The 21,980-nt window shown below is 41.8% G+C and overlaps 3 protein-coding genes and 2 non-coding genes across 5 annotated transcripts; 2 read left to right on the top strand and 3 right to left on the bottom strand.

Moving 5' to 3' along the window:
* Nucleotides 1-2,898: 2,898 nt before the first annotated feature.
* On the bottom strand, nt 2,899-5,451 carry LOC103999011 (L-type lectin-domain containing receptor kinase IX.1-like). The gene has a single exon (XM_065084022.1). The coding sequence runs from the start codon at nt 5,303-5,305 to the stop codon at nt 3,044-3,046; it is 2,262 nt and encodes a 753-aa protein (XP_064940094.1). The 5' UTR covers nt 5,306-5,451; the 3' UTR covers nt 2,899-3,043.
* A 3,142-nt stretch (nt 5,452-8,593) lies between these two features.
* Nucleotides 8,594-8,665, bottom strand: TRNAD-GUC (transfer RNA aspartic acid (anticodon GUC)). Its single transcript has one exon. It is a non-coding gene; the product is annotated as a tRNA-Asp (tRNA).
* A 906-nt stretch (nt 8,666-9,571) lies between these two features.
* On the bottom strand, nt 9,572-9,643 carry TRNAD-GUC (transfer RNA aspartic acid (anticodon GUC)). Its single transcript has one exon. It is a non-coding gene; the product is annotated as a tRNA-Asp (tRNA).
* A 1,607-nt stretch (nt 9,644-11,250) lies between these two features.
* Nucleotides 11,251-12,865, top strand: LOC103998910 (uncharacterized). Its single transcript, XM_009420518.3, has 3 exons — nt 11,251-11,695; nt 11,785-12,123; nt 12,209-12,865. Exons 1-3 carry the CDS (start codon nt 11,378-11,380, stop codon nt 12,701-12,703), a joined length of 1,152 nt encoding a protein of 383 aa, XP_009418793.2. The 5' UTR covers nt 11,251-11,377; the 3' UTR covers nt 12,704-12,865.
* A 7,347-nt stretch (nt 12,866-20,212) lies between these two features.
* Nucleotides 20,213-21,639, top strand: LOC103998909 (transcription factor MYB8). The gene is made up of 3 exons (XM_009420517.3): nt 20,213-20,384; nt 20,464-20,593; nt 20,732-21,639. Exons 1-3 carry the CDS (start codon nt 20,255-20,257, stop codon nt 21,441-21,443), a joined length of 972 nt encoding a protein of 323 aa, XP_009418792.2. The 5' UTR covers nt 20,213-20,254; the 3' UTR covers nt 21,444-21,639.
* The last annotated feature ends 341 nt before the right edge of the window (nt 21,640-21,980 follow it).

Below are 21,980 nucleotides of genomic sequence, written 5' to 3'. Positions count from 1 at the left end.
ACCTCAGCGCAGCCTGCCCGCTTGAGTTGTGTCCCTCGGCCATGTTGCTTGAGACACACCTGCGCGGCCCTCCCGCCTGCATCGTGCTACTCGGCCGCATGGCGCTCGAGACCACGCCTGCGCGGTTTGCCTGTCTGCGTCGTGCTACTCGGCCGCATGACGCTCGAGACCACGCCTGCGTGGTCTGCCCGCCTGCGTCGTGCTCCTCGGCCGCATGATGCCCGAGACCACGCATGCGCGGCTTGCCCGCTTGCGTCATGTTCCTCAGCCCCATGCTCCCCGAGACACACCTGCGCGGCCAGCCCGCCTGCGTCGTGCTCCTCGGCTCCATGTTCCCGTGACACACCTGCACGGCCAGCCCGCCTTCGTCGTGCTCCTCGACACCATGCTCCCCGAGACACACCTGCGCGGCCAGCCCGCCTACGTCGTGCTCCTCGGCTCCATGCTCCCCGAGACACGCCTGAGCGGCCAGCCCGCCTGCGTCGTGCTCCTCGGCTCTATGACCCGAGACACGCCTGCGCGACCAGCCATCCTACGTTGTGCTCCTCGGTCGCATGTTGCTTGAAGACACGTCTGGGCAGCCTGCCCGCCTGCGTCGTGCTCCTCGGCTCCATGCTCCCCGAGACACGCCTGCGTGGCCTGCCCGCCTGCGTCGTGCTCCTCGGCTCTGTGCTCCCCGAGACCACGGCCCCCGCTCGGTCTGCTCCACTAAGTGTACTCCTCGACCGCACACTACCCGGGTTCACCGCCACACACCCGACCCTTCAAAGACGAAGCCATGCCTCGGACCCCCCATTTACGGCATGACTTCCTTCGAGGGGGGGGGGATATGATGAGGATAGTAATTATGATAAGACCCGGCTGATGTCAGATGGCGCCTCGGACGACGCGACGGCACCCGGTCAAACGGACTGGAACACAGGCCGATGCGCATTAACACATACTCAGGCTCGGTTCTTCATGCCACGCCAAACCAATGTCAGACGCAACCAGCCTGCCCCCTGCAAGCGGGCACATCATGAAACAGTAAGCCTCTCTACAAATACCCTCGCACTTTGAACGAGCGAGGGGGACGAATATCAATAGCAAACTCCACCCCACATCGCTAACTTGATCATCGAAGGGGTCGGGCCGAGCGCCTCGGCCCGACCTTTGTGCAGGTGTGAAGCCGAAAGTCCCCTCCAGACGCGTAGGCGAGAAGTTCCTACCCGGAGGAGACGGCTACACCGTCCTGATCGGACACTGCACCCGACCGCCTCAGCGGGCTCGAGGAATGCCCCAAGGAGATCCCCATCGTCCGAACCCGAACCAAGCCGCGTCGACCCCGAGGCCACGGCTCAAAGTTGTTTACGCCAACAAGAAGGTTGAAGGAACTAGGTTGAGTCGGGGGTCGGCTCTCGGGCTTTCGCTGCATTTTCGTGGTCAACTTGAGGCAGAGCTTGAGTCGTCTCGTCTACGTCGTGTTCTTGTAGGATAGGTCAACGTCAGGAGAAGAAATTTCTGACTCAACGTCGTGGTGGAAAAGGTCCGGTCCCTCTCCCATCTCCCATCTCCCATCTCCGGTTGCACATCTCGCAGATCAACGATGGATATGCTGGAACTGCCATTGGCGACCGGATCTGGTCCGTATGTCACAAAGGCACTCAAGTTATGCGTGGACGCGTCGTAAGCCACCCAAGCATGTCTCTCCGCCGTCCTTGACACTGCTGTCACACTGCGCCGTCACGTTTGAGACAATCGGGGGGACATCGATCCCAAGGTGGTCTCCCTTTGGATCCCAGTCGTTCGAGAAGGTGTCGGACTCCACGGCCACCGTCTCAACGGTTTAATCTTCGAGAGAGCTGTTGGCAAAGAGGCCAAGAAAGCGGCTTCTCGAGTAGGTAGGGAAGCTGGAATTGTATGGCGAGAAGAAGAAGGCCATGCCATCGCCGGACGAAGGTTTATCCAGAACGTCGATGACGAAGGTGAAATGAGAGGCGAAATCAGGCAACTATCTGGTTTCTGCATCCCACTGCTCTGCCCACGCTATACTTGATGCTACCAGTGAGCTGATTCCTTGTGAGTTGTACGCCGTCGTTCAAATATGCATGATCCTGGATTGATCAAAGGCAGAGAAGTCGAAGAGAGAGCAGTGGCCAAGGAGACAAGAATCGACAAGAACAAGAGACAAAGCAGGATCCTTGACTTGACCATGATCATGGCTGAGAGGTCAACAAAGATCGAAGCTAACAGCTTCTTCTTCTGTAGAAGACAGTGAGAATTCATCAGGGAGAAGCGTGTATAGTGGTCGACAGCAGCAGAGCTGCTGAATGGCCTCAACAAGTAGAAGGTTTTTGCGAGTCAACGCAGTTGCTCGTGAAAGCAATGAAGTCAGCGACTTGTCTGAATTCAAATTCCAGCAATCTAACTATGTGCAGTGATCATTAAATCGATCGATGCCTTTAGCTCAAAGAATACTCACTATCATAAGCAAAAGAATCTTATGCTTATCCAACTCTTGAAAGAGCCCTGTAGGCACATCTTTGTCAACACACATCTTAAGAAACCAAGTGGAGTGCAGCTTGTTTTTCTTGTGCCAAGTCATGAATCTCAAATGTACTAACAATCAAGAAAATTCATTTTAAATTCATGAAAAGGACTCCAGAAATTATTCTAATAAATCTTGGGAAGATAAAAGATGATGGGGTTTTAGCCATAGAATTATTTATAGAAAGAGGAGCACTTGGCTTGCTCTGTTTTTCTTGAGGAGTTCGTGATAGAAATTTTTATTGTTCTTATGTATGTTGATTCATCAGTATCATTTTTCATTAATTTATTTATCCTTTTTCAACCGATAAATTAAACTCCCAAATAAAGCAGAGCATCACAGTATACTCTTTTCATCAGATGCACCTCAAAGAATCAAACGCAAAATTTGGTTGAAGTGTGTGCAGATAACATTACTACAATGGAAGAACTGAGCAAAACACTTTCTGATACAAGTTCGCCAAGTGCAGATAACATTACTACAATGGAAGAACTTCATTACTACCAATGAAGCATGTTACACGTCAACTTTGTGCAGCATCCGTTCGTGAATCTTCTGATACGTCGAAGTCGGAGAGATGCTAATGTTGAGAGAATTTGTAGAGTGCGTAGCAGTCGGTGGTTTCACATCGGAAGAAGAAGAAGCTGCACTTGCAGAAGATGAAGCTGCAGCTGAAGCTGCACTTGCGGAGGAAGATGTTGCAGTCACAAAGTTGGACGAAGTTGCAGGGGCGGCCATGTCGTCGGAAGGGTGGCGGTAGACCGGCCTGGGCCGCCTCGGAGGAAGCTTCGGCAATGGCGCCTCGGAGTTGAGCACGTTGATGGCCTGCTTGATCGACGGCCGGAGAGTCTGGTCGGGATGGGCACACCATAATCCGACCACCATCAACCGCTCCATTTGCGCCTCCGTGAAGTTGCCATTGAGCCTCTTGTCAGCTGCTTCAAGGACTGCTCCCCTTCCATGGAGCTCCCACACCCATGCGGCCAGTAACATTGCCTCCATCGGCCTTCTCCCACACGCGATCTCCAGCGCGACGATTCCGAAGCTGTAGACATCGGATTCTTTGCTAGCCGTGCCGTTGTGGAGGTACTCGGGAGCCATGTACGGCAACGTGCCTGCCAGGTTCGTGGTCCGAAGGCCGCAGTCATGGTCGACGAGCCTGGCGAGGCCGAAGTCGCCGAGCTTGGCGTTGAACGCGGAGTCGAGCATGACGTTGCTGGGCTTCACGTCGCGGTGAACCACGTACGGCTCGCACTCCTCGTGGAGGTAGAAAAGGGCGGAGGCCAAGCCCAACGCGATCTTGTGCCGCGCCGGCCACCCGAGGGGGTTCTCGGACCTGTAGAGATGGGAGTTGAGGTTCCCGTTGGGCATGAACTCGTAGACGAGCAGGAACTCGCCGCGGGCGTGGCACCAACCGATCAGGCGCACCAGGTTACGGTGGCGCAGCCGGTTGATGATCTTGACCTCGGAGACGTACTCCTTCCTTCCCTGCTTCGAATCTTTGGAGATCCTTTTGATGGCAACGTCGAGACCATCCAGATTGCCTTTGTAGACCGACCCGAATCCTCCTTCGCCAAGCTTCCCCTCCTCGGAGAAGTTCCTCGTCGTGTGGACCAGCTCCTGGTAAGGAATTCTCTTCGGCCTCCCTTCTTTCTCGAACTCATCATCAATCGTGTCATCACTGTCCACACCATCTTCGGCTCCCACAACGCTTCCAGTGCCACCTTGGTTTCTCACGGTCCTAGCAGTGGCCTTCTTCCTCCATAACAAGAACCAGAGTAAGCCACCAAGCACGACAACAACTCCGACAACAGCAGCGACCACAATTCCAACCAGCTTCTTGTTACCTCTGTTTTCTTCAGGGGATTGCATGGTTGAGGTGAAAGACCAAGAGAGAAGGGTGTGCGTCTCAGTCAAGTTGCCGGTGGTGGCCGAGAAGCCAACCGCTACCCTCTCCGGCAGGAAATCTCGCAGATCAACGGTGAGGGATAGGCTGGTACTGTCATTGGAGAGCCGATCTTCTCCGTAGGTTACAAAGGCACTCAAATTGAAGGTGGTGGCGTCGTAGTTCACCCATGCATTTGCCCGTCTGCCATCCCTGACACGGCTATTCCACGGCACCGTCTTGTTTGATATGATCGAGTTGACATCGATTCCAAGATGATCTCCCTTCGGATCCCAATCATTAGAGAAGGTATCGAACTCCACCGCCACCGTCTTGACGGTCGTATTGGCCACGGAGCTGTTGCTGTAGAGGCCGAGGAAGCCACCCCTCGAATAGGTAGGAATGGTGGAACCATAAGGCGACAGGAAGAAAGCCAGGCCGTCGGCGTACGACGACTCGTTGACGGAATCGATGATGAAGGAGAAATTAGTGGTGAAATCAGTCAGATTTCTTGTGTCGGCATCCCACAGGAGGAGCGGCTCGTAGTACACCACTCTGCCGGTGGCATACTGCATGGGGTACTTCGTAAGATTGATCACCGTGCCATTGACGGATGCATCTGCCTCTTTTTGCAATGACTGGTCGTCCTCTCTGAAACTAGGGAAGTTGAAGGAGAGCGAGCTCACCAGAGGAATCACCATCGCTGCAAATGAAAGGTGGATGACAACAGAGAATAAGCTCCACCTGTGCTGCGCCATGGCTGGTCGGTCACAGATGAACACTGCAAATGCTTCTGCAGTGCAAGTCTCAGCATAAGAAGACAGATGACCAGAGAGAAAAATCGCCAGAGAAAAGTCAACTGCAGATGACTGGACTTGTGCAGTAACTTGCATTATTGTATAAAGCTGATTGATCTTCTAATACCATGTTCTTTATTGTGAGTTCTGATGCAAAAACAAAGCTGCATCTGCACATAGTCTTTCTTAAGAGAATGCTGACAAAGATCTGCCCGCAGGAATAAGATGAAGGTTTCAATCGATGGTCAATGCGCATTGTTATACTGCAACTGAGCTTATCCAGTGTAGGAATTTGAATTTAGACAAGCAGTGACTTCATTGCTTCCATGAGCAAATGTGTGCATAGAAAATGATTGATTGGAAACTATTAGTGATGTATGAATGAGTGGATCTCATGTATGATTTATACCTTTGAACATAAAGATCAGAATCATGATAACTTTCAGGTTGGTTGGTGTGTCTCTGTCATTCAACCATCTTGCATCAAAGGAGGAGGCTGCAGTTTGGAATATCTAATAGACTAGATTGGTGTCGATAAGGTCAAGTTGACCATTTTATACAAAATTGATGGTGGATAAATCATGACCTGATCATCAGTCTTCAAGAAGAAGATTCATAGAAGCATCAGAGTGTAGATCTTGGAAACTTCATAGAAGAATTCAAGAACCAATCTTGACTGAGAGAGGTCCTTCAGAAAACAGGGTTGGAAAATTCTATTGACATATGCATGAAGATTTTGAAATTTATGTTTCTGATATTATCCATAGAAGAAAAAAATTGCTGCTTCTATATTCAGTCACTACTAAGGCTAGCATTTACTCTAATATCATTCGAAACAATTAATGTATTAACTTGATAAATTTGAATCACTTATGCAAAACAATTAAGCTCAAGCGACTAACGTAAACCGATTAAAGTCTTCCAATGCTAAAGTGACTAGTATAAATCGATTTTTGCTCTTTTCGCACATCCGATGTAGTACTAAAATAGGATATATGATGCTAAATTGGAGTATTATAATTTTGCTCCATTTACATGAAGTTAAATGGAAGTTTACTGCAATTGCTCAAGTCAGACATAACATCATCTGATCTGTCATCAACAGGATTAAGGTTGAATATTTGGTTCATTATGAACTAAGAAGATCTGCAATTGACCTTTGTTATATATACAGAGTGGAAAGAGTCATTGCTTCATAATATGAATGATGGGAAGGGAACTAAAAGTCTACCCCTGTCAATTACTATCTGGTTTATTGTGATATGTAATCTTCCTGAAAGGAATCATTCCTTCATGATATGATTGTAGGGAAAGAGACATGGATTATTTTATGTACATAAGAAAAACAAGAGGCTATGCACAGATGAGGATTACTACCTGATCCAAAAGTTTAAGATATGAAGTCAAACTCTCTTATGTGATCATGTTTGGACCAAAAATCAATTTTTTTTTCTTTCACTTGTGAGATCATGATCAAGCTTTCCTATATATAGAGTTTCAATTAGATTTAACAATGACTTTTGGATTATGTCAACATGCCTGTCATATAGTAATTTTAGTTTATGTTGGAAAATTGTGCAAGGAAGAAAAAGACTTAGTAACCATTTAATCACATATTAATGTGTCAACCACTTGAAATTTAAGTAGGAATTAAGCTCTATCCAAGGAAAGTTCAAGGAAGATGAACAATATAAATTAGTAAATCAACAAAGGTTAGGTCGATCAAGTTTTATAATAATTTATTGTTAAATATACTGGAGATTTATGGTTAGACAATATCAAAATAAATTAGTAAATCAAATCTCATCAATTTTAGACTAAGCGATAGCTAAAATGAATATCTCATGGTATTAGAGTCGAAAAAATCTCTAAACAACATAATATTAAGAATTATATCAAAACAAAAAAGATCAACATGGGAGGTAGAAGAAGTGTTGACACCATCAATTTTAAGATTGAGAATAGCTTGGGAGTGAGTAGATAAGGTTGGCTCTCTTTGACCTTTGATGGAGATGAATGGCTCTACTACATCAAGCTGAAGGAATGAGGTTCTCTCATGAGCCTTCAACAAGTCATCTTTGTTATTTTGGGTCATCCATTCATGGTTGACCAACATCTACACCACATGAGGTCTTTTGGTCACATGATCATGTGGTCCATTCAAAGCATGTATTTTCACATTTACCTTTTAGACTAGTCATTTAAACATGCAAGACCAAAAATATATTATTATTATAGTTTTCATATGCATTACATTAATTATATTTTTTTGTATGATTTTTAAAAACTATAGACATTGAATATTTTCTACCTCGTGCTTCTCGTTTTGTTTATTCAATTTCTTTAATCTCCTCTTTTATAAAATGACACATCGCGAGACCAAATCTAAAATTCTTAAATAAAGTTATATTAATATTAATCTTTCTCTTTATTATTTTTTATTTTCTTTTCAATATTATTTTATTGAAGACTATCACTAGTAGTAGTAGCATCTTCTGGACATTTAGAAGTAATGGTTAATACATATCAAAAGTACAAAAATAATATCTTTGTTAAAATTTATATTTCTTTAACTCTATTTTTCAAATATTAACTGATTTTTTAAAATATGCTATTTTACAAATTTAAACAAAAAAGTTTTTCAAAAAATAAACCATTTTATAAATTTAAACGAAAAAAATTCCTGATTAAAATTTATATTTCTTTAGCTGTATTTTTTTAAGATTGAATATTTTTTATAAATACACTATTTTATAGTTGATGAGGGTAATAATGGCGATAAGACTCAGGTTGACGTCATGACGCCTCGGTTGACCTGACACCACTTGGTCAAACGGACCGGAACATCGACCGAGGCACATTAAACATTCTGCTCAGGCTCGGTCCTTCACGCCACACCAACACCAGTGTCAGACGCTACCAGGAGTACGAGCCTGTCCCCTGCAAGCGGGCACATCAGGAAACAGTAAACTTCTCTATAAATACTCTCGCATTCTAAACGAAAAGAGGGGAGGAGAAGGACACCAACATAGATAACAAACCCCCTTTACCATCTACTGACTTGATCGTCGGAGGGGTTGGGCCGAGCTTCCCGACCCAACCTTTGTGCAAGTGCGAAGCCAAAGGTCTCTACTAGACGACGACCCCGTCCCGATCGGACCACCGTAATCGGCCACCTCAGTAGTCTCGAGGAACGTCCCAAGGAGATCCCCGTCATTTGGACCCGAACCAAGTCGCGTCGGTCCCGAGGCCACGACTTAAGGTTGTTTACACTAACAATGGTAAACAAAAATGTTTTTTAAAAATACACTATTTTATAAATTTAAACCAAAATTTTTTTTTCAAACAATTATACCACTTTATAAATTTAAACAAAAAAGTACTCGCCGTTGCCGGGGATCGAACCCGGGTCACCCGCGTGACAGGCGGGAATACTCACCACTATACTACAACGACGTTGGTGAAATGTAATATATTATATATATATATAATTTGTTTCGTTAAGAGACATAAACCAGCTTTTTTTTTTGCTCGTAATTACAAATTAGAAGTATATTTTTCTCCCTCGAGTCACATTTGAATGAAATATAACACAGAAATAGGCAGTAAATGCAAGACTGGTTATTTAAAATTGAGGTTCTCTCATGAGCCTTTAACAAGTCTTCTTTCTTATTTTGGGTCATCCATTCACCTACACCACATGAGGTCTACTTGGTCAACATGGCCATGTTGTCCATCCAAAAGATGTATTTTACACATATTTACCTTTTAGACTGGTCATTTAAAAATGCAAGGCCAAAAACATATTATTATTATAGGTTTCATGTGCATTACATTAATTTTAATTTTTTGTATGATTTTAAAAAACTATAGACATTGAATATTTTCTATCTCGTACTTCTCGTTTTGTTTATTTGATTTCTTTAATCTCCTTGCGAGACCAAATCCAAAATTCTTAAATAAAATTATAATAATGTTAATCTTTCTCTTTATTCTTTAATTTCCTTCTCTCTTACAACAACAGCTACTGCTATTATTTTCTTCCCTTTTATTTTCCTTTCAATATTTTTTTTTTTTTTGAAGACTATTACTGAGAAGTAATGGTTGATACATATCAAAAGTACAAAATAGTATTGGTTAAAATTTGTATTTCTATAACTATATTTTTCAAATATTAACTACTTTTTTACAAATCCACTATTTTATAAATTTAAACAAAAATTATCCTGATTAAAATATATATTTCTTTAATTATAATTTTTTAAGATTGAATATTTTTTATAAATACATTATTTTATAAATTTAAACAAAAAGGTTTTTCAAACAAATATACCATTTTATAAATTTAAACAAAAAATTACTCGCCGTTGCCGGGGATCGAACCCGGGTCATCCGCGTGACAGGCGGGAATACTCACCACTATACTACAACGACATTGATGTATTTGGTGAATTATAATATATATATATATACATATAATATTTTATACAGTCTTTAATTGCTCGTAATTACAAATTAGAAGTATATTTTTCTCCCTCGAGACACATTTGAATGAAAAATAACACAGTAATAGGCAGCAAATAACAACACTCATTCAGGCATGATTGATGGAACCAGTACTCAAAAAAGGAGAAAATTTCACTGACTAAAAACTTGGTGTTTGATTGGATGTTGGACCAAGCAGATTTAACATTCATTTCTCACAAATTAATAGGTCAATTTGAGCAATAATAGGCTTGTTGCTGTTAAATGAACTAGTTTTCTTTGTTGTTAGATCAGTCATGGTTTGATTAGAAAAGTGATATATGACTGCACAATTCCATCTAGTATCTTCTACATCCTCTTATGGATGAGCTTTAATTTCTTGGTCTACCCAGTGATGGTGGAGATGCAGAATTCATGGCACCAACTGTTGATTCATGAAAGATTCTTCCATTTTGGTTTGTCTGCAGGAATACTGTGGAGGTTTGTTTCCTGGCATTTGATATGTGCCTTCTTCCACATGCTGTAGGATGAAACAAAGGTGTCTGCAAGTTTTACTTCTGATACAAACCACACATGGCAAGTTTTTAGAATTTTCATGTTAACAGGAATCTGAACATTCTGCAACAAAAGGCCTTCAAAAGTTGAGTTTGATAAGCTTATTGCTATGATCACTTCCATCAGTGATTTGACTCTGAAATGTGGTCATTGGTGGAAATCAGATTGTTATGTGTCACCAAGAAAAGGGAATGTAGTTAACAATGACTAATTGCTTTAGTATCTGATTCTTTGAGCCCCACATCCAAATGCTAATTCTGCCTTTTTGGTGCCAGCACATGACTTGGAGTTGTTGTTGATTACCTACTAATTACTTCTGCACCTAAATCTTCGCAGAACCAATTCATTTGAGAACATATCATTGTAGGGAATTCAGATCAATGATATGATCTTCTCTGTTTAAGATTAATGTTTCAGCAAGATTACTTCAATCTCAGACTTCCAAAGAAGATGCATGTTTTGGTCTGCAAACCCCACCACTGAGAGATGCTGCTCAACATCAATGCCATAGCTTAGCTTGGAAGGTCTCCAATGACAGCCATCCATGTCCAACTCCTTTGGCCTGGTCCTCCTATAAACAACTAGAGTGATGTTTCTCACCACCTATCCAACACATCACCACACCCACCTACCATGAAAGGGATGGAGGTGTTCACTCACATGTGGAGCTTCCCTTGGATTCTGTTCTAAGTTCTCATGGTCATTAGTACTGGTCCCTTGTTCCTTGCTACTCCATGGATCATCAGACTCCTTAGCTGAAGGTTTGGAGGCACAAGTGTTGTTGGCAATTGAAAGTTACAGAGCCAGTGTGTTATGAAAAGGACTGCAGAGCCTTAGAGGAGGAGAACAAAGACAGGCAAACATGGGGAGCAGCTACTTAAGTCTATTCCCCACCAATGGAACATATAGGCTGTCCCTTTTGTCCGTCTCACAAGAATTCCCTCTCTCTCTCTCTCTCTCTCTCTCTCTCTCTCTCTATCTCTCTCTCCATTATATTGTATCACTGACAATTAGGACAGCAGATCCAACAACCATCTCTTTGGTTCTCATCCCATCTCATTGCTTCTCCTTCCTGTTGGTTCCATGCAGTAGTCATCATCTCTCATCATTCTTGTGATCATAGAAGTCATGGGTCCAAGAATCAGGAGAAAGAACCGTGTGTGCTTGGCGCAGCCACTGACACCTCTGGTGGAAGGTCCTGACCTTGATGATGCACATGGAGAAAGAGCCAAGAAGGAGAAGTACTGGGACGCCATTGGAACATGGCTGCGACTGCACAAGGATAAAGGCATGTCAGGGAGCCATTTCTCGATTCCGTTCCATGGGAGCGGCGCATCGAAGTGGACCGATCTGAGGCTAATTCTTAGTGTCTTGGGGTGTCCATTAGCTCCACTGCCACTGACTACTGAACCAAGTCACCACTTCTCCTTCAAAGACAGTCCCATAGTAATGTCTTCCTCCATCTCTTAACACTTGCCGATCTTTGCAGGTGCAGCTTTTGTCAGTAATTCCCTCTTCTTGTCGGACTAATGCAGGAAGCTTCTTCAGCTCGTTATATCATTCAGCAATACTTGGCAGCAACAGGATGCTTGAAACACCATGAGTACATGAAGAGCATGTATGCAGCTGGTAGGGTGAAGATGGTCTCTCGTGAGACTGATGGTCCATCAGGGAAGATTGGTGCAAGATCAGGTGCAGGACATGGCTGCTTCGTCTTGTGGCAGAAGTCGCCCGGAATGTGGCTGGTGGAGCTGGTGGTGGCCGGCTGCAAGGTGGCCGCCGGCAGCAACGGTAAGGTGGCGTGGAGGAACGTGCCTTGGCTTGGAACAGACGCAGCCAGAGGCCCCCAGCGGCCGCTGCGACGCATCATTCAGGTAGGAAAGTGCACTCTGCTTCAACACGTTCTACTCTAAGGAACTCTGTTCACGAAATCCTTTCCTCCATCCTCATCGATCACAGGGATTGGATCCAAAGGGCACAGCGAGCATGTTCACCAAAGCCCAGTGTCTCGGGGAGAAGCGCATCAAGGATGAGAACTGCTTCGTCTTAAAAGTATCAGCAGATCGAGCTACGGTTGCAGAGAGAAGCGATGGGCCAGCTGAGGTGATCAGGCACGTCCTCTATGGATACTTCAGCCAGAGGAGCGGCCTGCTCGTCTACATCGAGGACTCCCACCTCACAAGAGTGCAAGCCCCGGGCTCCGACACCATGTACTGGGAGACCACCATCGGAAGCACCATGGGGGACTACAAGGAGGTGGATGGCGTCCTTGTAGCTCATCAAGGGAGGTCTGCTGCAAGTGTTTTCCGCTTCGGCGATGCGTCTGCCCAAAGCAGCAGGATAAGAATGGAAGAGGAGTGGAGGATTGAGGATGTAGTCTTCAATGTTGCAGGGCTTTCGGCTGACTGCTTCATCCCCCCCAGGGAGATGTTGACCAACTTCCACGGCAAATGATCACTGCAAATGCTCAGCTTTACAATCTGGATGTGGAAATGGATCTCAACACGTCTCTGTGACATCAAAACTGTCAATGGCATGAACAGGGGATTATATCTTCTTGCCATAATTGCAGCTTCTTGATTGAGTACATGATTTGTTTCTTTGAGAAGGATTAATACCACCTAATTGTCTCTTTTTCTTAGAAGAAAAACCAAGATTAAGATCTAAACTGAAACAAGTCTGATACAACCAGATTCGTTCACATCAATGTGATCCAAAAAGCTCAGGTCTGAAGGAAGATCCAGCGGCCAGTTACAATCAAAAGATGAGTTTCTAGCTCAACTAGCAAGCCAGTTAGCTGGACGATTGGCTTCACGTCAAACATAGACGAATGAGCAATCCAAAGACCATGCTGTTAGAGGGTGGATATTTTGGATGACCGTATCAATGGTCGAAGAAGGAGAAAGAGTGCTTCAAAATAGTATCGATGATAACTTTGGGATTCGATTCCACAATCGAGTGCTGGATTCTCAGCTCCAGAGCCTTCTGCATGGCCGCTTGAACGACCCGCGCCTCACAAAACAAGCTATTGTTCCCGTCCAGCCGCCTAAAATTACAAAACACACAAGCAACATAGAGTTCCTTAAAAGTGAATCCACAGCCATCACTATTGAGCCAAAACAATCTAATTGTTTCTTGAAACCACATCAGAAGTGAAGTCCACTATTTACCTGACAAATCGTAGCGGAATTAAATAAAGAAAAATAAACTTTTGTATATGAATAAATACTAACAAATCATAATACGTAGCGAAATTAAATAAAAATATAATTAAATAAAATATCAAGATTTATTTAAAAAACCCCTCCAATGTGAGGGTAAAAATCATGGGATAAACTAGAGATAATTTACTATAAAAATAATGAATATATAAATCTCAATCTTTTGCCCAAAACCCTAACAACACCCTCAAGAAAATAACTGAGATATAATAATCACGTCACTGTACCCCTTTTTGAATCAAGTTGCTGCAACACTTTTTCTCCTCGTTGCTTGCAATTTTTCTTCTCAAAAAATCACAACCACCGTACCCCCCTAATTTGATCTATGGTTAGGTTTAAGAGGGGTGGCCTATGGGGTGTTAAAGCCCACAATGGGCTGAATTCATAGGCTTTTTAGCCCAACAATCTTCCCCTTCAGCCCATAAGGGAGACTGTTCGATGACTCTTCGATGTGAAGTCATGTCGACCAACTATCGGCATATCTCCTATCTTTCTTTTGGTAAGATCTTTGTCAACATGTTTGCTCCGTTGTCATCCATGTAAATTTTCTGAAGCTACAACTGCTTCTCTTCAAGTACATTTCGAATCCAGTGGTATTTGACATATATATGTTTTGACTTTGAATGAAAAGTTGGATTCTTACACAAATGGACGACATTTTGGCTATCACAATTCATCACATAGTTTTTCGGTTTCAGCTTGTAAAATTCTTTCATCCATAATATTTCTTTGCAAACCTTTGTAGTAGCAATATATTCTGCCTCTGTGATTGCTATGACACAGCTCCTCCTGCTAAAGTAAGTACAAAACCTGATGTGAACTTCCTCGTATCTATATCTCTTACCATATCTACATTTGTGTAACATGTCAACACAGGTGGTCCACCTCCAAAGCTTAAATAAACCTTAGAGCTTCTTCTGAGATATCTAAAAATCTACTTCACTATTGCCCAACGATCTTTGCTTGGATTTGCAAGAAATCTGCTAGTAACACCCACTGCATATGTGATGTCCGGCCTCGTACATACCATCGCGTACATTAAACTTCCAACTACTAAAACATAAAGAACATTTTTCATTTTCTCCTTCTCCTTATCACTTGATAGACTCTGTTTTGAGTACAACTTGAAGTGACCTGCAAGAGGAGAACCAACTGGCTTTGCATTACTCATACTGAACCTTTCTAATACCTTCTCGATGTATTTCTCTTGTGATAACCAAATTTTCTTAGTTTTTCTATCATAAGAAATCTGCATGCCTAATATTTGCTTTGTTGGCCCAATGTCCTTCATTGCAAAAGACTCACTTAGTTCTTTCTTCAACCTGTCAATTGTAGGCATATCTTTCTCAAGAATAAGCATGTCATCAACATAAAGTAAGAGAATAATAATATTCTCCCCAAACCATTTCACATACACACAATGATCTGAAGCCATTTTTTGTATCCACTTTTTGTCATAAATGAATCAAACTTTCTATACCACTGTCTTGGAGCTTACTTTAGCCCATATAAGCTTTTCTTCAACTTGTAGACAAAGTTTTCTTTACCTTTGACTTTGAAGCCTTTTGGTTATTCTATATAAATTACCTTCTCCAAATCGCCATGAAAGAAAGTTGTCTTCACATCTAACTGTTCAATCTCAAAGTCTTGGCTAGTAGTAATACCAAAAGCAACACGAATAGAAAACATTTAAACAACAGAAGAAAAAATCTCTTCAAAGTCAATACCTTTCTTTTGTCCAAAGTCTTTTACAACTAATCTAACTTTATACTTTAGATGAGAACAATATTCTTGAGTTTTCAACCTAAAAACCCAATTGTTCTTCGAGGCCTTCATTCTATTTGGTAATAACACCAAATCATAAGTGTGGTTCTTCTGAAGAGCATCCATATCTTCCTACATAGCAACTAACTACTTCTTTTTCTACTCACTTTCAACTGCATCATGGTAACTCTTTAGTTTACCTACATCAGTAAGCATCACACACTCATCTATAGAGTATCTTCTGAAAGGTTAATATTATTTAGAAGATCTTCTCAATTGAGATTCTACGGGAAGTTGTTCTCCAACTTCTTCTTACTCAACATGTCATGTAGGTAGATCAACATCAGGCTCTACGTCATCTTCCTACATATCTCCCCCATCACCCTAATATACTAGAGGAGTAATTGGGTCATAATATGCTAATCCTTATACAGAAGTCTTGGTTGGTGCCTTCTTCTTCAAATTCTCAAAGGTTTGACCCTCAAAGAAGATCACATCTCTGCTTCTATACACCTTTTGCTTTTCTGAATCCCAAACCTTGTAACTAAACTGGTCATGTGAGTAACCAAGAAAAATACATTCTTTAATCTTACCATCTAGCTTGGACCTCTCATTATCTGGAACATGTGCAAATGCACAACAACTAAACACTCTCAAATACTTGTAAGAAACATCTTTCCCTGACCATACATGCTTTGCAACATCACCATATAGAGCTGTACATGGTAACAAGTTGATCACATCAACTATAGTCCTCAAAGCCTCATTCCAAAACTTTTTGGGTAGGTTAGCTTATGAAAGCATGCATATGATCTTTTCCATGATGGTGTGGTTCATCCTCTCTTCAATAGCATTATGCTGAGGTGTACCAAGAACTATATCTCATGTTGGATGTCATGTGACCTGTAATAATCATTAAACAATCCTGTATATTTACCACCATTATTTGATCTTATGCATTTTAGTTGTCTTTCTATCTTCCTTTCAACTCTAGCATGAAATTCTTTGAAAACATTAATAACCTGATCTTTAGTCTTCATAGCATATGTTCAAACTTTCCTGAAAAAATCATTAACAAAATAAAATGCACCACTAATACTAGAAACATTAACAGATCCATTCGAAGTTTTTATTTTCAAATGACCACATACATATGTATAAACATGGTATAAGGTATGTATTTTTTTAGACATAGCAGGACTAGCAAATGAAACTCTGTGTTATTTGCTAGTCAAACAATCAATATAAGGGTTCAAATGTGTACTTCTGAGGTCTGACAATATCTCTCTCTTGGAAAGAGCTTGTAGCCCCTTCTCATTTATGTGTCTTAGTTGCCTACGGCACAACTCGATGCTGAAGTCTTTCTCTGTAGCATTTAGTTGCTCACCACAAGCTTTGGCCTGCAACTTGTACAAAGTGTGATATTTCTTTTCATTAGCCACAATAAGAGAACCCTTACTGAGCTTTCATTGCCTCATGTGAAATCTGCTATCATAGTCTTCATCATTTAGTCTTCCAACTGAAATTAAATTTAGCCTCAAGTCAACCACATGTCTCATATCCTTAAGTACCAACTTGCAGCTAAGGTTAGTCTTTATATGGATATCACCCATGCCAATGATGCGTGCTGTGTCATAGTTGCCTATCTTGACAACACCAAATTTTTCAGTCTTGTATGTAGCAAAAAACCCCCTCCGTGGTATAGCATGATAAGAAGTACCTGTGTCAATCATCCACTCAAGATCCTGACATACATGAGAAAAAATATCATCATAAGGAGACAAAATCAAATAATCACCACCCTGCACTATAACTATGATATTATCATTTGACTTTATAGACTCCACTTCATTTCTCTTTTTCTTGCTTTCTTTGGTTGCTTACATTAATTCTTGTAATGTCTTTTCTCACCACAATTATAGAAAAAAATATCTTTTCTTGATCTTGACTTGCTTCTACCTATGCGTGAACTACTTTTATCCTTTGACTTGGACTTTGACATTCCTCTATTTTCTAAGATAAGTGCTTGTGAATTATTCTGAGATGTAGCTGATTTTTTTTTTTTTAACTCCTCATTCAACAAACTACTTGTTACTTGACTCATTGTGACAACACCATCTAGTGCAGAATTACTGAGAGAAACCACTAGTGTCTCCCAACTTTCTAACAATGAACTGAGAAGTAACAATGTATGCAACTCATCATCAAGAGATATTTTCATAGAGGATAACTGGTTAGTGATACTCTGTATTTCATTCAAATGCTTAATAATAGAAGCACCCTCTTTATATTTTAGGTTTATAAGTTTTCTAACCAAGAAAGCTTTATTGCCGATTGTTTTTCTTTCATAGACTTCCAACTTTTTTCAAAGAGAATATGTAGAACATTCAGTAGAAACATGGTGAAAGACACTGTCATCAAGCAACTATCGAATAAACCAAACTGTTTTTCGATCTAACCTCTTACACTCATAATCTATCATAGTTGTGGGTTTTGCACTATCCCTCTGCAAATGTCCATACAAATCTTTACAATATAAGAGATCTTTCATTCTTGATTTTCATATCATCCAATTGTTTCCGTTCAAGCTAATCATATGAGAAATACTACCGACCTCCATGTTCAAATACAAAAATTAAATTACCAAAACCTTACTATGATACCAGTTGATAGAATATAAAAAGAAATAAACCTTTGTATATGAACAAATACTAGCATGCCATAACACGCAGTGGAATTAAATGAAAACATAATTAAATAGAACACCAAGATTTACGTAGAAAACCTCTCCGAAGGGTAAAAACCATAGGGCAAACTAGAGATAATCCACTATAAGAATAATGAATATACAAATCTCAATCTCTTGCCCAAAACCTTAGCAACACTCTCAAGAGAATAATTGAGATATAAGGATCATGCACCTGTGCACAATATCTAAATTCTCCCTAAGTAATCATAGCAAGAATCTACTATAGATCTGATCTAACCTGAAATGAGAACATTGCTGGATGATTAAGAATAGCCTCTATGCATTGTTCTTTTCTTCTTCCATTTCCTTCTCTTATTTTTCTATCTTTTTTTGAATAAGTTACTGCTGCACTTTTTTCTCCTCGTAGTTTTTCTCCTCAAAAAATTATAGTCATCACACCCCCTAGTTTGATGGGCTGTGGGCTTTGAATTCATGAGCTTATGTTGCAAAATTTCAAGGTTGACTTCTCTTTGATATGCAGTGCAGATATGAAAAGCATGCACACAGATGATGATGACAATAGGAATCAACCCAATGGGCCACACCCATTGCATTCCTCGAAAAGAAAGCTTCAAAACTAAGTAGATAGATTTCACTTGAACAAACTATGGAGATGACATTTATGCATTAGCGCATGACTAATTTCATTAGGCTCAATCCAAAAAAGCCACCTCAAGGTTGGATTAATTATTGAGATGGATTGCGATCGGTGTCTATTTGAAACAGACTCAGCAACCCCTGGAAAGGATGTATCTTGATGCATTATCCATATTATTGTTGAATTGAAAGACTTGCACAACAATTACATCCTATGATGTAAAGTATTATTTTCGCGAATGTAATCATGATATAAATTGAGAAGGGCTAAAACTGAGAAGTCTAATATTTTATGGGTGAAATCATTTCTAGTTGGTTTATATTTTGAAATCATTAGGAAACCATTAGTAAACATATGACTGCACGAAATGCTACTGCATTTGGCTTGGAAGACGTCACCTACGAAGAGAACAAATGTCATCAGGAAGAAGGTGACATCTGTGTACTACACTTTGTTTAAAGCCCAAGGCAGCTGCCTTTTCTTCTTGTCCCCGTGCAGAAGCAGTAGCAGTGCCCAACAAAAGATTAAAGTGAGAAAGGAAGATAAGACAAAGCAATGGTGGGAAAAGCAAAGCCAGAGATAACACCCAGTCATCCACCCCGACGTTGACACCAGGAAGAAGAAGACAAAGGAGGGCAAGCAACTTTTGAGTGCAGCAAACATAGAAGACCTCCATCGGCAAATGAATGATTCAAGTGAACAAAATGGTGATCGATATGAACGCAAGAAATGTGGTGGGCAGCGGCCATTAATACCTCATGTTTGGTCACCTAATCATTTGTGTAGTTCCTCAAGAAACCGTATAGAGCACCAAATCATGAGATAGTTTGTTTACTTTCTCTCATTGTAATGCAAGTCTGCACGAATGTTTTTACTTTTCTTGTGCTGTTTATGAGCCATTGATGAAGCTTTAGGAGTGGAAATAATGAATTGGACACCAATTCAACCCAAGAAACTAATGCTTATTAAGCCATGCATCGAGCCCATCTATCAAACCTAATCAAAATCTCTCTCACTTAAGAATTATCCTCTTGGTGGTTTGCATGTAAATGTAAATGAATTAAATGTAGCATCAGTTGGTGTTTACTTTCCTGAGATCATCCATACTTGCACAAGTCAAGTTGAAATCTGGGGAATAACAAGATCGCAACTTGATCAGACATGGAGTATGCATGATATCATCTAATCCATCCTGCTGAGTACCTAATCAAACCATCAATTACCGGCATGCAGTGCATGAATCATGTACCGACACCTGCTCTTGTGTAACCACACCGACACAAGTCGACCAAAGGCAGTCAGCATTCCAGTTGGACTGTTTCAATTATTCTGCTGCTTGTTGAAGAATGTTCTTCTACTGGAATTAATGTTATATCACTCACATGTGTTCTGATTCTTAAACAAACAGGCAATGGCAAAGGAGATGGGAAAGGTTGATGAGTACTGATCGGTCCTCTCATATATAGAGTGCAATCCAAGCAACTTCTTCTTCATTTGCCTTGTGTTTCTTATGCTTACTCATTCCTCTGTGGAAATGGTCCATGGTGCTGTCACACACGAACGTAAGGACGTGGTTGGGTACCTTTGTCAGCAGTGGGGAGGAAAGAGAGAGCTGTATATATTAGTCGGGTAGCGGAGGAGTGTTGAGATGAAGATAAAGTAAGGCCCTGGCAATGGGTCACCACTGCTGCAACAAGCAGAAGGTGAGGAGGGGCCTATGGTCTCCTGAAGAAGACGAGAAGCTGATCCGGTACATCACCTCCCATGGCCACAGCTGCTGGAGCACTGTCGCCAAAGAAGCAGGCAGGCGCCTCTCTCTCTCTCTCTCTCTCTCTCTCTCTCTTTTGTGCTGATGATGATAGCTTTGTGATTGGGAGTTCAGGGTTGCAGAGGTGTGGAAAGAGTTGCAGGCTAAGGTGGATCAATTACTTGAGGCCAGATCTAAAGAGGGGATCCTTCTCAGCAGAAGATGAAAGAATTGTGATAGACGTTCACAGGATCTTAGGCAACAAGTACAGTGAACCCTAATCTCTTTTGCCGAACCTGCATGCCTTTCATGATCACAAATGATATATTTATTTGTACTGTTTAAGAGATCAAGATCATCTTAACTGCGTATGCGTGCATATTGATTCTCTTTCTCCATTCAGGTGGGCTCAGATTGCGAAGCATCTCCCTGGAAGAACAGACAATGAGGTGAAGAACTTCTGGAACTCATGCATAAAGAAGAAGCTGCTAGCCCAAGGATTGGATCCGAAGACACATAACCTAATCCCTGGTGCTGCTCGATCGACTGGTGCCAATTCAGCTGAGCCTCCTCGATTCCGCTATGCTCAATCCTCTACCTGCACGCCCTTCACAATTAGCTCATCCATCAAAAGCTTTGATAATATGAACAACTCCATGGACTTGAATCCACCTGCTTCTTTCCATGAGACAGCAGCACCTGTGTCCAACTTCCAGTACCAAGACAACCATGTCTTGATGAGCTTCAAGGATCAGAATGGCTTTTCTTCTTCTTCTTCCTCCTTGGACTACACAAACATAGCCTCCTCTTCATTTCATCAACCTGGTTTCATTGATGATTGCATGTGGGATAGTTCTGTTGAGCCCTTGCAAGCCCTGAGGCAAATTGAGGTAGGACATGAACAAGGGGTTGATCAACTGCAAGTGCAACCCTCAGTGTGCAAGATGTTCTTCAATGAGGCCAATAAGAAGGGGCCAGTGATGGAAATCTCCGACGGCAACGGAGGCGGCGGCGCAACCTTCAATCTTGAGATGCTGGATAATGCATGGCTGCCTTGTGGAGAGCTATCCAGTGGGAGCTTCATGGATCAACTGCAGTGGGATTATTGGGTCTGATTCCTTCCTTTAGCTCTATGGAGAACAACTTCAGATCTGGAAGATGATCTCAGAATGTGCATTCATCTGTGAAAGCTTTTCAAATATTGATGGAGATTGCCTATGTCAGTTCCCTACAATAAATTTTGATGGAGATTTATTCATATTGACCATGTTTTGTATCCTCCAATCATAGAAATAAATGAGAGAAAAAGGTTTCTGGTGATTCTATTCTGGTTGCATGCATATAATTCAGCTCTGTCTGTCCAATTATACCACATGCTTCTTGTTCTCGTGGGTGGGAATGATCATTTAGTTTCACGTTGGCTGAGGAGTATGGGAACAAAGGACTCATAAGTCGGTCAGATCTCACTTATCCTTAAATATACTTTTTGAAATTCACATGCTTCGAAAGGATAAAACCGTATGGATACTTGCCCAAAGCGGACAATTAGCTATGGACTAATTCTAAATGACATGCATTCATTTTACATATGAAACTATAGCTACTCTAAGTATGATTCATTTGATTGATTACTAGTTGATAAGAAATTATCT

This window comes from Musa acuminata, chromosome BXJ1-9 (genome assembly GCF_036884655.1).
Source record: "Musa acuminata AAA Group cultivar baxijiao chromosome BXJ1-9, Cavendish_Baxijiao_AAA, whole genome shotgun sequence".
Classification (NCBI taxonomy): domain Eukaryota; kingdom Viridiplantae; phylum Streptophyta; class Magnoliopsida; order Zingiberales; family Musaceae; genus Musa; species Musa acuminata.
Note: the sequence above shows the minus strand (reverse complement) of the source record. Positions and strands in the feature narration are given on the sequence as shown.

Excerpts from the sequence above, each read along its gene's own strand:
- LOC103999011 (XM_065084022.1), bottom strand. The coding sequence starts at position 5,305 with ATGCAAGTTACTGCACAAGTCCAGTCATCTGCAGTTGACTTTTCTCTG.
- LOC103998910 (XM_009420518.3), top strand. The coding sequence starts at position 11,378 with ATGGGTCCAAGAATCAGGAGAAAGAACCGTGTGTGCTTGGCGCAGCCA. Across the intron at positions 11,696-11,784 it reads CCTTCAAAGACAGTCCCATA|GAAGCTTCTTCAGCTCGTTA; the intron begins GTAATGTCTTCC and ends GGACTAATGCAG. Across the intron at positions 12,124-12,208 it reads CGCTGCGACGCATCATTCAG|GGATTGGATCCAAAGGGCAC; the intron begins GTAGGAAAGTGC and ends CATCGATCACAG.
- LOC103998909 (XM_009420517.3), top strand. The coding sequence starts at position 20,255 with ATGGGTCACCACTGCTGCAACAAGCAGAAGGTGAGGAGGGGCCTATGG. Across the intron at positions 20,385-20,463 it reads CACTGTCGCCAAAGAAGCAG|GGTTGCAGAGGTGTGGAAAG; the intron begins GCAGGCGCCTCT and ends TTGGGAGTTCAG. Across the intron at positions 20,594-20,731 it reads CACAGGATCTTAGGCAACAA|GTGGGCTCAGATTGCGAAGC; the intron begins GTACAGTGAACC and ends TTCTCCATTCAG.